Source organism: Dendropsophus ebraccatus, chromosome 5 (genome assembly GCF_027789765.1).
Source record: "Dendropsophus ebraccatus isolate aDenEbr1 chromosome 5, aDenEbr1.pat, whole genome shotgun sequence".
Taxonomy (NCBI): Eukaryota; Metazoa; Chordata; class Amphibia; order Anura; family Hylidae; genus Dendropsophus; species Dendropsophus ebraccatus.
In genome coordinates this window covers 121,796,869-121,812,734 of record NC_091458.1, presented here as the reverse complement: position 1 = coordinate 121,812,734, position 15,866 = coordinate 121,796,869, and the positions used below count along the sequence as shown (strand labels likewise).

Below are 15,866 nucleotides of genomic sequence, written 5' to 3'. Positions count from 1 at the left end.
GCACTAAGCCTTTTATTATGTGACTGTCAAATGTCTGCCACATGCCATCCAGAATTTGGAACCTGATTATATTAGATTACAATAAAATGCCTTTTTCTTATTTTTGCAAGCATGAAATAACACACATGCTGTCTTACCAAGTCCTGTCAGCTCACCCAGCATGTGAAAACCAACAGCGTGTAAGTGAGCAGTAAATGGGTATTGGCATTTTATAGCTCATTTGGATGATTCATTTTTTATCTATATAAAAAAATATTATAGAAACCTATGACGTTAGCAGACAGATACAGTATGTATGTATGGCAGTGTATTTATTAATAGATACTAATGTCCCTATTGATACTGTCAGTTTGACCAGTCTTTTATCCAGTTTTTCGATCCCCACCACGGACCCTGCTTGGAATTCTGCCTGCCTCACTGTCTCAATGTTAAGTATTAGGCTCCTCCACTCTCCTCTGAAAGAATTAAAGGGGTTATCCAGCGCTACAAAAACATGGCCACTTTCCCCCTACTGTTGTCTCCAGTTTGGGTGGGGTTTTGAAACTCAGTTCCATTGAAGTAAATGGAGCTTAATTGCAAACCGCACCTGAACTGGAGACAAGAGTAGGGGGAAAAGTGGCCATGTTTTTGTAGCGCTGGATAACCCCTTTAACATTGACACACTGAGACATGCGGGATTGTGAGCAGAGTCCGTGTCGGGGGATCCGGACAGAATTCTGCCTGTTTTACTCAGTGTAAACTGATCCTTATCCTGCATTACAAAAACATGGCCACTTTCTTCCAGAGACAGCACCACGTTTGTCTCCAGTTCGGGTGGGGTTTCGCAACTCAGTTCCATTGCCGATTTGCAACATGACCGTAATTAATACTTAACTTTATCAGCAAAAGGGAATCCCATCCGGAGTGTATACACATAGTATACACCCCATCAGGGATCACTAGCGGCCACAGTTTTCTGCTGCCGCTATGCATAAATAGCGGCCGCAGAGAACCTGTCAGTTCATACAATGGAGTGTGCGGTTCAGGCCACACTCTTCATTGTGTGCAGCAGTGAATTCGGATGCGGGCGCACCCGCATCCAAATCCAGCAGAAGTGAAGATCATCCAGCTGGTACTGCTGTTCCAGCCGTGATGATCTTCAGTAACACCGGCCGGTCACAGAACCGCCGGTGTTATATGTAAAATGAATATGGCCTTACACTGAAAAAATACTGGCATGTCATTGTATGGACGGATCAACTATGCAGATGTGGACGCTATGGATACGCATCCCTAATGCTGCCCATAGTTGTAGATCCGCAGTTACGGAGAGTATTACTGAAGTGTGAATGGGGCCCAATAGCATTGTACAGATCAGTAATTGCGGACAGCACAGTATAGTTGCGGGTCCACAATTGCAGACAGGATTCCTGGTGTGTGAATAAGGCATTAGAGTAGACAGACTTCAGATGCACAGTATTCATCACACAGCCTGTCCCACACTGATAAGTCTGGCACACATGAAGACTGTCTCCACATAGACAGTTGCAGCAAATCTGGGCCAATAAGTCAATCCGCTGCACTTGTTTTCTGCAGAAATGCGGCAACATTTAGGGCATTCTGTGGGTTTGAATTACTCCATGTCCTCGATTTCACATGGGTATAATATCCATGCATTGTAATGAACTTTTTGTAGCATATTAAGCACCAGCTTTAGTTTGTTGCAGGAATTTCTGCAACTCGAAAATCCATTCCTTACATGTGAATAGTGCTGTCTTGGCAGCAAGCACATGGATTTCTGCAACCAATCTGCCTTGCATGAATATACAGGACCCTAACCTCTGTGTATTAGCAATACTGTCACTTGAGTATTTCAGTAGAGCATTAACTGTTTCTAGGCCAACCAAAGGGCTGACTCAGCAGAGACCAGGGCTGCATCCGTCCCACTGCCAATATGCGGAGACTGATACAGAACAGAAGCAAACATTTCATAGTATCAGATTTCTTCACCATTCATGCTTATTAGAATATACTTGGACATCTGCTGTAATGCTTACCATAAAATAATCCAGTAAATGCTAATGCTTTTCACACTAAACACATGTGCAGCTGTGGCTACTGGCGCTACACAGTTAAATCACTTCAGGTCGACTTGATATGGAAACCAAATAACAGGCTTTTATTCCACTTCTCATGATAGTGATTGTCTTTAGTATTATTCTATTACCCGTGCTTTAGTTGTACTCTAAAATTATTTTGAGTTAATTAAAATAAAGTGAATTTTTAGATCACCTTAAGAATACATGAGCAGACAAAATCAGAGATTGCAGAGTTAGACTGCATTCACTTATCTGGGATATACAGTCCATAAGATGACTGTATATCACGGTCTAAACTGTTCTACTCTTACGGGACTCCCTGCTTGTAATTTATTAAGATGCTGTGAGCTCTGAAACCGTTAAAGCTGTATGCTACTGTACTGACACAGAACAGAAGAGTTCAGTCTATGATATACAGTGAGCTTATGCAGGGGTGGTCTTGGCATTTCTGGGGCCCAAAGCGAAGTCATGTCTGGGGCCCCCCCATGCCTCCCCCCCAGTAGTCCTCTTATAACCCTCCTACCACCATACAGAGATTACATATCACCTCAAAACTGCTCTGAACAAAACAGGAAGATATCACCAATGATGCCATAACATAATACTGCCACACCATAACCCCTATCACTACAGACCCTATAACAGAGTGCAGTTACATCCAGTGACTTACAGGAGGCGTCTTCTCTGATCAGCGTCTTTTACTTTTTTTTCTTTCTCTCTCCATCCAGCTTGGGCCACCTTGAAGTCTTCTCCTGGCTGGTAATCTTCCCTCCAGAATCTGTCAGAGAAATATTTTAGGCTCCAACACATCCAGTAGTTAGGTCCCCTCTACGTCTATATAGTAGTTACGCCCCTCTGTGCCCCCACAGATTAAAGGTGTCCCTGTGCTCCCACTTAATAATTAGGTATGTTCTGTGCCCCAGTATAGTAGTGAGGCATATAGGCACTTCTGTGCAGTTCCAATGTAATAAAGACCGCTGTGTGCTGCCCCCAGTTATATAGACCCCTTGTGCGCTGCCGACAGTAGTAAATACCACTTGTGTGCTGCCCCCAGTAGTATATACCTCTTGTGTGCTGTCCCCAGTGGTATATAGACCCCCCTGTGTGCTCCCGCAGTTATATATAGACCTGTGTGATCACCCAGTTATACATAGCCCCCCTGTGTGCTCCCCCAGTATACTATATAGCCCCCCTGTGTGCTCCCCCAGTATACTATATAGACCCCCTGTGTGCTCCCCCAGTATACTATATAGACCCCCTGTGTGCTGCTCCCAGTCGTATATACCGCGTGTGCTCCCCCCAGTTGTATATACCCCCTGTGTGCTCACCCACTAGTATATAGCCCCCCGTGTGCTGCCCCCAGTTGTATATCTCAAATCTTTAAATTACCGAATTTTCAGCCAGGTTCAGGAGCATCTTAGGCCAGGCAACTTTTGCATAAACCACGCCCCCTGTAAAAGTGTCTAAAATGCATAATAAATGTAAAGGATATTCATGTGTGCCACTTTTTCAGCCAGAATTCTCGCAGAGACGCATTAGTACATTTGGGCCATTCTCTTTAAAATGTAACATTTTAGGCCTCCTTCACATGGCCCTTGCAGTCCGCAATATGGACGTTATACGCCCTGTTATAGTCTTAGAGAAGATGCACACGAATGTGAATGCCATCTTCTGTGCATTTAGCCAGAGCAAGGACTGCAAAAAAAAGGGCTCCATAGACTTTAATATGCAGGATCCTTAAATATCATTCGGCAGTGATGGAGGTTGTGGTCTTACCTTTATTTAGAAGGTCCGTCATTCAGTTAAAGGAGAAGTCCAGCAAACATTTTTTATTAAAGTATTGTATTGCCGCTCAAAAGTTATACAAACCACCAATATACTGTACACATATTACGGAAAATGCTTATAAAGTGCTTTTTTCCCTGCACTTACTACTGCATCAAGGCTTCACTTCCTGGATAACATGATGATGTCACGACCCGACTCCCAGAGCTGTGCGGGCTGTGGCTGCTGGAGAGGATGATGTCAGGGGGACACTGAGGGACACAGGGCACTGGAGATACACTGAGCATCCCTCTGCCATCATCCTCTCCAGCAGCCACAGCCTGCACAGCTCTGGGAGTCGGGTCGTGACATCACCATGTTATCCAGGAAGTGAAGCCTTGATGCAGTAGTAAGTGCAGGGAAAAAGCACTTTATAAGCATTTCCCATAATAAGTGTATATTGCTGATTTGTATAACTTTTGCGGGGCAATACAATACTTTAATAAAAATACTTTCTTTTCCTTAATATGTAAATGAGTTGTTTGTTGCACACTTACACTTAAGTTATCCAGCAGAATTGACTCTTCCACCCTAACAGCCAGAATGTGAACCTGTAACTTTAGTAAAATGTGTAGTTTTATGGAAGCAAAGTACAACAATAAATCAGTTTCATGAAGCATTGTCTTCATCTGCGAATGCTCTGCAATGTAAAAAATAATATTGCTTCTCTCTTGCAGGTAACTAAACATGGAAGGCACAATCCATTGCACAAAAGTCTAAGAATTTATTGTGAAAGGTTTCGGAGAGAAGAAGCGAAACTAAAGAGTGATTGAAACTATTACTGCAGATATGCTGAAACCAAGTGGACTCAAAATCCCCGGTAGGGGAGCCAAACACTCCAGCCCAGTGGGAAGATCTTCAGCCGGATCTGGTGTTACTGGCAGCACCAGCTCTAAAGAAGGTACGTCAGTCTATATGTGGATGTTTTACATGGGATTTTCCATGACTTGCTCCAATGTTAAGTTACAGTTTACACCCAGATGTTTTTGGATGATCATAGAAACAGAGGTTCCTTATATTAAAGCTAGGGCTACACAGTAACGCAGAACTGCAGTCTTTAAGAATACAATGAGCTGTGTGTCATTTTTATTAAACTTCGATGTGGTGCTTTTAGATTCTGCTAGACTATGATATTGTTTTTGGCTGTAAATATACAGTTCATGCTTAGAATCATGTTATGGCTTTGGGCAGCAGCCATGATAGATAACTGATATATAGTGCATGCTATAGAGAGAAATGCTTTGCACTATTTGTAAAATAAGGGCTGACACATAGTGATTTGTAATTAACTTCTATTAAAAAATCTCAATTCTTCCAGTACTTATCAGCTGCTGTATGTCCTTTAGAAAGTGGTGTTTTCTTTCCAGTCTTGAGAGCACAAGAGGGTTTTCTATGGGGATTTGCTACTGCTTTGGACAGTTCCTGACATAGACAGAGGAGGCAGCAGAGAGCATTGTATCAGACTGGAAAGAAAACACCACTTCCTGCAGGACATACTGCAGCTGATATGTACTGAAAGACTTGAGTTTTTTTTTAATAAAAGTAAATTACAAATCTCTGCCACTTGCTGGGATCAGTTGATTTGAAAGGAAAAAAAAATTGGTGAACAACCCCTTTAATAAATGTGAGCTTTTATCTATATATTTGTGGCTGTGTAAGTCATTTGGTTGGGGATGTTCTCACTAAGAAATTATTATTTAGGGGATAATTAACTTGAAGAAAAAAAAAAGCAATAGGGCACTGGCCAATAAAAACACCAAAAAGAGCTAAGAGAAGGCGAGCATAAACATTGTGGTTTGGAGACAACATTCTGCTATGGAATTCCCACAAGAAGAAACCTCCCCCACTCTCGTATTGAATTCAACAAATCTAGTGGATTGTGGGTAAAATATTCTTAGCCTAGCTCTGAACTCCGGCCATAGGGAAATATGTGGGAACTAATCTTATGAATGCAGTGTATGTGTACTGAGCAGCATTGTCATACAATCTAAATAAATAATTGACATAATAGGTAACAATTGTTAAAATAAAATGTAAAGCAGACCGTCATTGTGTTTGTGCAGTACAACAAATTCATTGCTGATGTCAGGGTTTTGTTTGTTGAGGGCAATGCAGTGCTGAACAAGACCAGAGCTGAGGCTAGCATTTGGCTCTGCAACAATATGTCACTATGAATGGCATGGCTTATTACTGTTCTCTGATTGATCACATTACCAGGGGATGCCTGGCTTGTATCTCTCAAGGACTGTTTGCTCATATGTATTCCTTTGTTTGGTATTATTGTGTAAAGTTACTCTGTTGGTGGTCAGGAGTGGGTAGATGCTAATGTATACTTTTCTATATTTTACAAGCAGGAGTTCTCACAAAGAAAGTAAACAAATATACAGTGCCTAAATTGCATATTTTCTTTGTACCTGTCTGATTCCAGTACTAGCTGTGTGGTGATTGACAGGTTCTCTACCACACCCGTCTGGTTTCTTCTGCTTACCTAGTGCTGGGTTGCAGATAGTTTAGACTGAGTGGTGATAGACAGTTGCCTATGCCACTCATCTCCATTCCCTGGCAGCCTGTGTTCTTAGTGGTCTGGATCTCAGAGGGTCATTCCAATCACGCCCTGGAACGGGACTCATAAATCTCAGAATAAGTCCACTTTTGCTTGTACATCACTTGAGATAATCTCTTGTAGCTTGAGCTGGCATTTGATATTGGATCATATTGTTTGGATTTCTGACCTCCTGCTGACCTCTGTTTTTGTACTATTTTTGCCATCTCTGGTTTGATCTGTATCTTTATTCCTTTAGGCTTGCAAGTAGTCTGGGGCAGTGTTGGGTGGCCTAACGATAGAGCCTACACTGTTTGTCTTTCTGTGCCATTCCATCCAGGCCCCGGGTACCCCTTACAATCACTTTAAATGCACAGTAAAAAGTGTCAGTTTGAAGTAAATTACTCTCTGTCATTGGTCAGTATATTCTAAAAGTGTTTTATATATATATATATATATATATATATATATATATATATATATACACATTATATATCAACATATGTTAATAGTTATTCCTCCTAGCAAAAACATTATGTAGCAGTCCAATAACGGCAGCACTCCTAAATGTGATCAACGGTGATTTATTTAAACCCGTGAAATGTAGTTATTTGCTGCTTTTTTTTTTTTTTTTAGCCCCTACTATTAAATGTTCAGAAATCACCAGAAAATCACATTGTATGATCTTGAAATAATTATTTTGCATTTTATTGCATGAAATAAGTATTTGATACAATAGAAAAACAGGATATTTGGTACAAAAACCTTTTTTTCTTTTTTTTTTTTTTCCAAAAATGAGCTTGTTAGAAGCATTTTTCCTGGCTTTTAGTACTATTTCATGATGTGAGTTATTTCTTATTTCATTATGGGGAATAGGGACCCATGCCGGAGTTGTTTCCTTGACAACTAAGGACTTCCTCGTTGCTTTGCTATTTTTACTCACTCTTACCTAAAGTTGTGTTAAAGTAATATCATCATCCTCATAGATGTAAGACATTGGATTAAGAAAGAAAACACGTGTCACATAGTGATGTTTTTTTTTAACGATTATTGTAATTTATGTTATAATAAACGTTAGATATTAAAAACAAATCTGCTTCTATGGACTTTATATTTATACAATTCCTAAACCTTGAACCTTTCATTTGCTCTAGTCTTTTACTGTGCATTTGAGAAAGCATGCTCTTAATATATACCTTCTTTGTTATATATCTTGAATTGAATTCTCGTGGTTGTCAAGGTAACAAAGTCCTGGAAACAGTTTCCACTATTCGCAGCAAGCGTTATAGAGCTGTTTCTCTCTGATATGCTATGTTACAATAGGTGTCTTCTAGTATACACTAAGCTAAATGCAAGCACATAATAAAACTAACTAACATATATATATATATATATATATATATATATATATATATCATTATTAAGTACTAGAAAGCAGCAGTGTTGCGGCCATGATTATACTTGATACCAGATATTTTGAATTTTGACCACCCTTAGGCCATGTTCACACAACGTAATTTAAGTATTAATTATAGCCGTTGTTGCCGATTTGCAGCACGGCCGTGATTACTACTTAACTTACATTGTGCTGCAGCTAGAGGGAATCCCGTCCGGAGTGTATACTCATAGTATACGGTGTTATAGGTTGTGTGAACATGGCCTTAGGGTCCTATTCCACGGGCCGATGGGGGCCCAATCAACGATGTAAACGAGCGCCGATCTGCTAGATCGGCGCTCGTTTACTGGGCCTATTCCACGGCCCCGATGATCGTTAAGCGAGGGCTGCAGGGATATCGTTACCGATGTCCTTGCAGCCCTTGCACCATACATTACCTGTCCGGGCTGCAGGTCTTCTCCTTCTCCCGGGGTCCCGCGCACAGCAGCTTCGGAGCGGGGCTGTCAGAACTGACAGACCGCTCAGCCAATCACTGGCCGCTGCGGTCCCGGACAGTGATTGGCTGAGCGTTCTGTCAGTTCAGACAGCCCCGCTCCGAAGCTGCTGCGTGCGGGACCCCGGTAGAAGGAGAAGACCTGAAGCCCGGACAGGTAATGTATAATGCTGCTTAAATCGTAGGGTGCCGCCGCGCACCGCTATCCCACTGTAGCGATGCGCTGGTGGCGAACAATGATTTTAGGTCTGAACCCAACATTGACTGATCGTTCTCTCTATTCCACGGAGCGATAATTGGCCGATTTGGGCCGATTCGGTCGATTATCACTCCCATTTGGCCGATTATCGCTCCTTGGAATAGGCCCCCTAGTCTGTATGCCCTTTTTGATTATTTAGACTACACTGACCCCCACTGACAGCGGTTTCTTCTTAAAGGGTACTTTGTGCCTTAAAAAATTCATATATTACTAAAGAGACAATTTTTACCTCACTAAGTTTCCCCGGGTCCTTCTATGGCGTCTTCTGGTCCCCCGCTGAATGATTCTCCCGCTACTTCCAAGACAAACTCATCTCAGCAGTGACAGCCCGCTCAGCCAATAATTGGCCACGATACTGTCCCGTCTCAGTGATTGGTTGAGTGGACTGCCACTGCTGAGATGAATCTTTCTCAAAAGTGGCAGTGGGATGGTTCAGCGGAGGGCTTGAAGGCCGGAATCCCAGTATCTTGGGAATGTGGGGGCTAGCGAGAAAGTAAAAACGCTGTAAGAATCAAAGTACCTGAGGCCATGCTACATCCTAACTGGATCTAAAATGTCTATGGTATCAGTATTTGTTCATATTACATATTAGCTGACTAAACCCTAATTTTTAGCAGGAAAATAGTATATAGAAAATTCTAGTGACTTTAAGAAGTCAGTGATAAATGTAGTCATTGATATCAGCGTTTAGATTAAATGCCGTGTTTAATAGGAATTTCACATCTGCTATCCACACCCCAGTTAGTGTTCTAGCAAGGTAATACACAGGGCAGTTTCTAGGTAATTTTGACTACAGGGCGAATCTTCATAAAAGCGCCCCCCCCCCCCCCCCCCCAAGTGATTTATTTGGGGTTGTTGCTAGAAAAAGCAGTGTGTGTTTTATGTCATAGTTACCCAACCTTTCTAAAGTCATACAGTAACTCACAGGTGACGTCTTCTTTGATCTGAGGCGTCACTTTCCTTTTCCTCTCCATCCGGCCCAGACCTCCATGCTGATTTCTTGAAGCTACAATTCGTCTCTTCTGGACCTGCCAGACAAACATCTTAGGCTCCGCACTTTTACAACTTCCACTTTTTTGTGTCATGTGCCGTAAGGCTAGTAGCTATGTGGGTTGTCCCCTGTATATAGGACCCCCTGCTGTGCCTTCCAAATAGTAATAATGTCCTCTGCTGTGCCCCCATATAGTAATAATGCCCTCAGTGTGCCTTCCAAATAGTAATAATGCCTCCTCTGCTGTGCCTCCTATATAGAAATAATGCCTCCTGCTGGACCCACCATAGTAATAAAGTTCCCCTCCTGCCTGCAATTAACCTGACCGCCATCCCCAAATACACTACCCCACTTGACCCCCTCCACACACACACACACACTACCCCATCTGTACCCCATCCCCCCCACACACTATCACCTCTGACCCCCCCTCCTCCACACACTATCCCCCCTGATTCCCCTCCTCCTCCACACACTATCCCCCCCCTCCTCCACACACTATCCCCCCCTCCTCCACACATTATCCCCCCTGACCCCCTCCTCCATACATTATCCCCCCCTGACCCCCTCCTCCATACATTATCCCCCCCTGACCCCCTCCTCCATACATTATCCCCCCTGACCCCCCCCTCCTCCTCCACACACTATCCTCCCTGATCCCCCTCCTCCTCCACACACTATCCCCCCCCCTCCTCCACACACTATCCCCCCCCTCCTCCACACATTATCCCCCCTGACCCCCCCTCCATACATTATCCCCCCCTGACCCCCCCTCCATACATTATCCCCCTGACCCCCCCTCCATACATTATCCCCCCTGACCCCCCCTCCTCCATACATTATCCCCCCCTGACCCCCCCCTCCTCCATACATTATCCCCCCTGACCCCCCCTCCTCCTCCATACATTATCCCCCCTGCCCCCCCCTCCTCCTCCATACATTATCCCCCCCTGACCCCCCCTCCTCCATACATTATCCCCCCCTGACCCCCCCTCCTCCATACATTATCCCCCCTGACCCCCCCTCCTCCATACATTATCCCCCCCCCCTGACCCCCCCTCCTCCTCCATACATTATCCCCCCTGACCCCCCCTCCTCCTCCATACATTATCCCCCCTGACCCCCCCCCTCCTCCTCCATACATTATCCCCCCCTGACCCCCCCTCCTCCTCCTCCATACATTATCCCCCCCCTCCTCCTCCTCCATACATTATCCCCCCTGACCCCCCCCCCCTCCTCCTCCTCCTCCATCTCCATACATTATCCCCCCCCCGACACACACACACACACACACACACTTCCCCACTGGCTGCCTTCTCACCTCTCACCTGCGTCTGCGAGGTGAGTACTGCAGTGATAGTAGCGGCGCATCACCTACTGCCCGCCCGACATATCGACGTGTTCCTCCAATCAGAGCAGGGCAGGTGCGTGGAGCCTCTGCAGTGCACGCAGCCAATCAACGCGTGCACCACAGCCGGCCGCAGCGGCCCCACGCTCCCGCTCTGCACTGCGCTGATTGGATGAACACGTGCGGGCAGGAGGTGATGCGGAGAGGCGGCCGGGGCAAGTCTTGAGCGCTCACATGAGCGCGGCAGTGGCAGTGGCAGACTGGGGTGGGGGGGCTGCCGGGTGCCCGGGTGCCCGGGTGACGGTCTGGGTGTGGGGGCGCTGGTGCGCTATCCAACCAAGGCTGTGTGAGGTCCCGGGGGTGCCACCAGCGCCCCCTAACTGTCCGCGCCCCGTGCCGTCGCCCGACCCGCCCGGTGCAAGAAACGGCCCTGGTAATACATAATGTAAAGACTCCGTCTGCCTCTTCCCAGAGCCAAGGAATTCTCCGGAGGATTCCCCATGTTGATGTAACTGATTCACTGAGGCAAGAGGAACAGGAGAGTCATCTTCACCTACATACAGAGATCTCTAACATCATATTAAACATAAATAGGATGGATGAAATTCTCAACTGTTCCCCTGTTCCCGCTAGTGACAGGTAGCTCATACTGTATACCAGCAGACAAAGATTTCATTTGTTTATGTTCAGTTTATAACAAATTAGGCATCATTGTTATTAAAGGGATTATTCAGCGTTATAAAAACATGGCTACTTTCTTCCAGAGACAACACCTTTCTTGTCTCCAGATCAGGTGTGGTTTGCAGATAAAGGGGAACCTGTCACCATTTATATATATTTAAGGCAAATTATTCAGTATAGCTTCTAATTTATTGATTGGAATCTCTGATGTTTCCATGCTGAAGAGTCCAGTCCACTGAGTGACACCGCCCACTGGACTCCTCATTACAGAAAGAGCAGGGATTTTAATTAACAAATTATTAGTTGTACTGAATCTTTTCACACAAAGTAATATATTAATCCACTCAGTTCTTCCAGCTCTAGAACAAGATGTTGATATAATAGATGGCATAGTCTTCGGGACAGGTTCCCCTTAAGCTCTATTCACTTCAATGGAAAGGAATTGCAAAAAAAAAACACCCAACCTGGAGACAGAAGTGGCCATGTTTTTCTAATGCTGGATAGCCTGTTTAAAGCAGTTATCCTAACGACATTGATTCTGGCAGAGCAACAGGGTATGTAAAGGTCTGTCTAAGGCTGGGTTCACACTATGTTTTTGCAATCAGTTTTTTTTACAAAAAACGGATGAAAAACGGATGCAACTGTGTGCATCCGTTTCTCCATTGACTTCCATTATAAAATAAACGGATCAGAACAGATCCGTTTTTTTTTTTATGAAACCAAAAACGTGGTTGACCATGTTTTTACGTCCGTCAAGAAAAAACGGATACGTTTTGATCCGTTATTTTTTATAATGGAAGTACAGTTGCATCCGTTTTTTTCCTTCCGTTTTTTGCAAAAAACGGATTGCAAAAACGTAGTGTCAACCCAGCCTAACTAGTAATAAAATGTCCATACATTATATACATTAGATAAAAATAGGTTGATGGTTGAACAATTGTTTACTGATGAACATTTTGTTGTGGATAATAGGTATTTATTTAACAAAAGATCTTTGCTCTGATTATCAACTTAGCAACTTTGCATCTAGCTGTCTCATGAACAAATTTGCCCTACTGACCAACACAGTTTGCATGACAACACTATAGAATTTAATATCCAAAAGTTGGAACCAATGAGGAAAGAATAGAGCAAAAAATGGCAGGTTGGCCTTTCACTGCTTTTTGCTCCTTTTGTCCATTTCTTAATGTTTCATGTTTGGTGATAGAAGGGGCTAAACTGTGATATGTGAAGTAATATTATATATTGTGTAAAACTCTTGTAGTCCTAATTATATGATAATCTGTCCCATTTGTGTAGGTGCACAAATAAAAAAAAATCTTTACATAAGAAGAAAAGAAATATAATGTAATACAAGTAATATCTAATATCTAAATGTCCTCTGTTACTCTTTTGCAGGTTCACCTTTGCACAAACAAGGTTCAACATCTTCCATCACTGCAGAAAAATCAAATTCCAAGATCACTGAATGCGGGGACGAGTTCCTAGGAGACTATGTAGTTGGTGAACGTGTTTGGGTCAATGGAGTAAAGTCTGGAGTGGTACAGTATCTAGGAGAAACCCAGTTTGCTCCAGGTCAATGGGCAGGTGTTGTTTTAGATGACCCTGTTGGAAAAAACGACGGATCTGTAGGTGGAGTACGTTATTTTGAGTGTCAACCACTACAGGGGATATTTACCAGGCCTTCTAAACTGACTCGACAACCTGTGGCTGACGGTACAGGGAGTGATTCACATTCAGTGGAGTCTTTGACAACTCAGAACTTGTCTTTGCATTCTGGAACTGCCACACCACCTCTGACCACGCGGATTGTGCCACTGAGGGAGAGCGTGTTAAACAGCACCATAAAAACAGGAAATGAATCAGGATCTAACCTGTCAGACAGTGGGTCAGTAAAGAAAGGAGACAAGGATTTACGCATTGGAGATCGGGTTCTGGTCAGTCACTTTTGTATTGATTTTTTAAGTATCAAAAATATATTTTTGCGCATTCTGAAAAGTTACAAAAATGTATTTAGAATGTAGAATGTATTTAGAATATTTAGAATATCATTTATGAAGACCGGTGTACTCATACGCCACCCTGCCCCCTATTACTCCGCCTCTTAGCGTAACCTCCCTGACCTCCTGAGGAGGTGTAGATTTCTGCCATAATTTACGCCTGCGAGCATGGTAAATCTGTTGCCCCCCAGCTCACCCATTATGCGAGTCGGGGTTACGGCAGGCGTTCACCATGGAGAAGGTAAGTAACTGCGCCTTCTCCATGGTGTACGCTATGGGCAGAGGTTTCATAAATTTCCCCCTTAGATGTGAAGTTTGTATTAGGCTATGTTCCCACACAGTATTTTTGCTTAGTACTTTGCAACCAAAACCAGGACAGGAGTGGATTGAAAACACAGAAAGGCTATGGTTACACACACTGTTGAAATTGATCGGGTGGCCGTCATTTAATGGCAAATAATTGCCATTATTGTAAAATAACAGCCATTATTTGCCATTAAATGTTGGCCATCCAATCAATTCCAACAGTGTGAGAACATAGCCTTTCTGTGTTTTCAATCCACTCCTGGTTTTGGTTGCAAAATACTGAGCAAAAATACTGCGTGTGAACTTGGCCTCAAATGTTAAAAACACAATGTGGTGAATGCAGCACGTTGTCTAAAGGGATTTCAGACCGTTTTCTTGGGATGATGACCTCTGTGAAAGTCGTTCATGAAGCTTATAGCAAAGGATCCTAGTTTCTGTAATACTCATCTTCTTCTGCCTGGAAAGAGCTTTGAAAGGAAATGTACCTTCTTAATAATTTGCGAGGCACCTTTCCCTTATCTGTCTTATCACTTTATAGATTCACGATGATGTGTCAGAATGTCATAATCTAGATTTTGTCTGGAGAAGAGATTCTCTTTTCATGTGATACTTTATGTGATGTTGCACTGTATATCCTGTTAACCCACTCCTCGGGATGGAGCTGATAACATGATATCACACCTTAGAACGTGGTAGACAACTGTATGGCAGCTTGTGGTAAGAAGGAAAATACTGCCACTCTATTACTATATCACATTATATCTACTAATCTTTCTATAAATTTGACTTTTTGCAGATAGGGAATTCAAAGGGAACCTGTTGGATTGAAAATGCAGTTCAGGGTGAAGGCATCTTTTTATAGAGTAGGAGGAGCTAAGGAGATTGATGTATTTCATTATTGAAAAAGTGCCAAGATACCAAGTAATTTATTTATGTAAATCTCTACTCAATGATTGACAGTGCACTGCTTATGCACACTTATACACAGATAACTGTCAATCACTGAGTAGAACCTCCCACATGACTACTTAATGGAGAATGAGCAGAGATTTAAACTAGATTTGCATTTCCAGGGAAATACATAGTGCTTTAAAAGAGTTCCCCTTTAACAGTGACTTCCCTTTTAGAGAAACTTGATACCCTCTCTTTAGTGGCTTTGGTACTGTCCCTTAAGGAGCGACTTTGGTGCCAACCCTTTAAGAGTTAACTATATACTGTCCCTTTGAGACCAGCTTAAGGGTACGTTTACACGTACCGGATCCGCAGCGTTTCCCTGCCCAGTAAACTCTATGGGCAGACAAACTTGCAGCAGGAGGCACATCCCGCTATGAGTTTGTCCACAGCCCGCCCCGTTAACCCCCGGCCGCCGGAGCGTATACGTCACCTGCTCCCCGCTCCGGCTTGCTTCGGGGCTCTCAGTGTCTTCACGTCCCACTCAGCCAATCAGTGCACTGCGGCAGAGCAGCACAATGATTGGCCATGGAGGACGTGCTGAGAACCCCCGGAGCAAACCGGAGCAAGGACCAGGTGAAGTATACGCTCCGGCGGCCGGGGGTTAACGGGGTGGGCTGCTGACACTCACAGCGGGATGTGTACAGCGGTTTGTCTGCCCATAGAGTTTACTGGACAGGGATCCACAGCAGAGGGTCTCGCTGCGATTTTGCAGCGAGAAATCCGCTGCGGATCCAGTACGTGGGAACGTACTCTTAAAGAGACTTAGGTACCACCCTTTGAGAAGCAACTGTCCCTCTAAAAGTGACTTTGGTACTGTCCCTGTAAAAGTGACTTATGTACCATCCCTTTAAGAGTCACTTTGGTACTGTCCTTTAAAGAGCTACTTTGGTATTGTGCTTTAAGAGTGACTTATGTAATGTTCCTTTAAGAGCGACTTTGGTACCGCCCTTTTAAGAGCTACTTCACTGACTTACTTCTGCTACTTCACTGACTC

General features: G+C 43.7%; 1 protein-coding gene across 4 annotated transcripts in view; it reads left to right on the top strand.

Moving 5' to 3' along the window:
* CLIP2 (CAP-Gly domain containing linker protein 2) overlaps positions 1-15,866 on the top strand; it is a 94,783-nt gene that overhangs the window by 33,179 nt on the left and 45,738 nt on the right. For all 4 annotated transcript variants that reach the window (XM_069971156.1, XM_069971157.1, XM_069971155.1 and 1 more), the window contains exons 2-3: positions 4,580-4,803; positions 13,011-13,549. In XM_069971156.1, coding sequence (XP_069827257.1) covers positions 4,692-4,803; positions 13,011-13,549 — 651 coding nt within the window. In that variant the 5' untranslated portion in view covers positions 4,580-4,691. The remainder of the gene's footprint in view (positions 1-4,579; positions 4,804-13,010; positions 13,550-15,866) is intronic.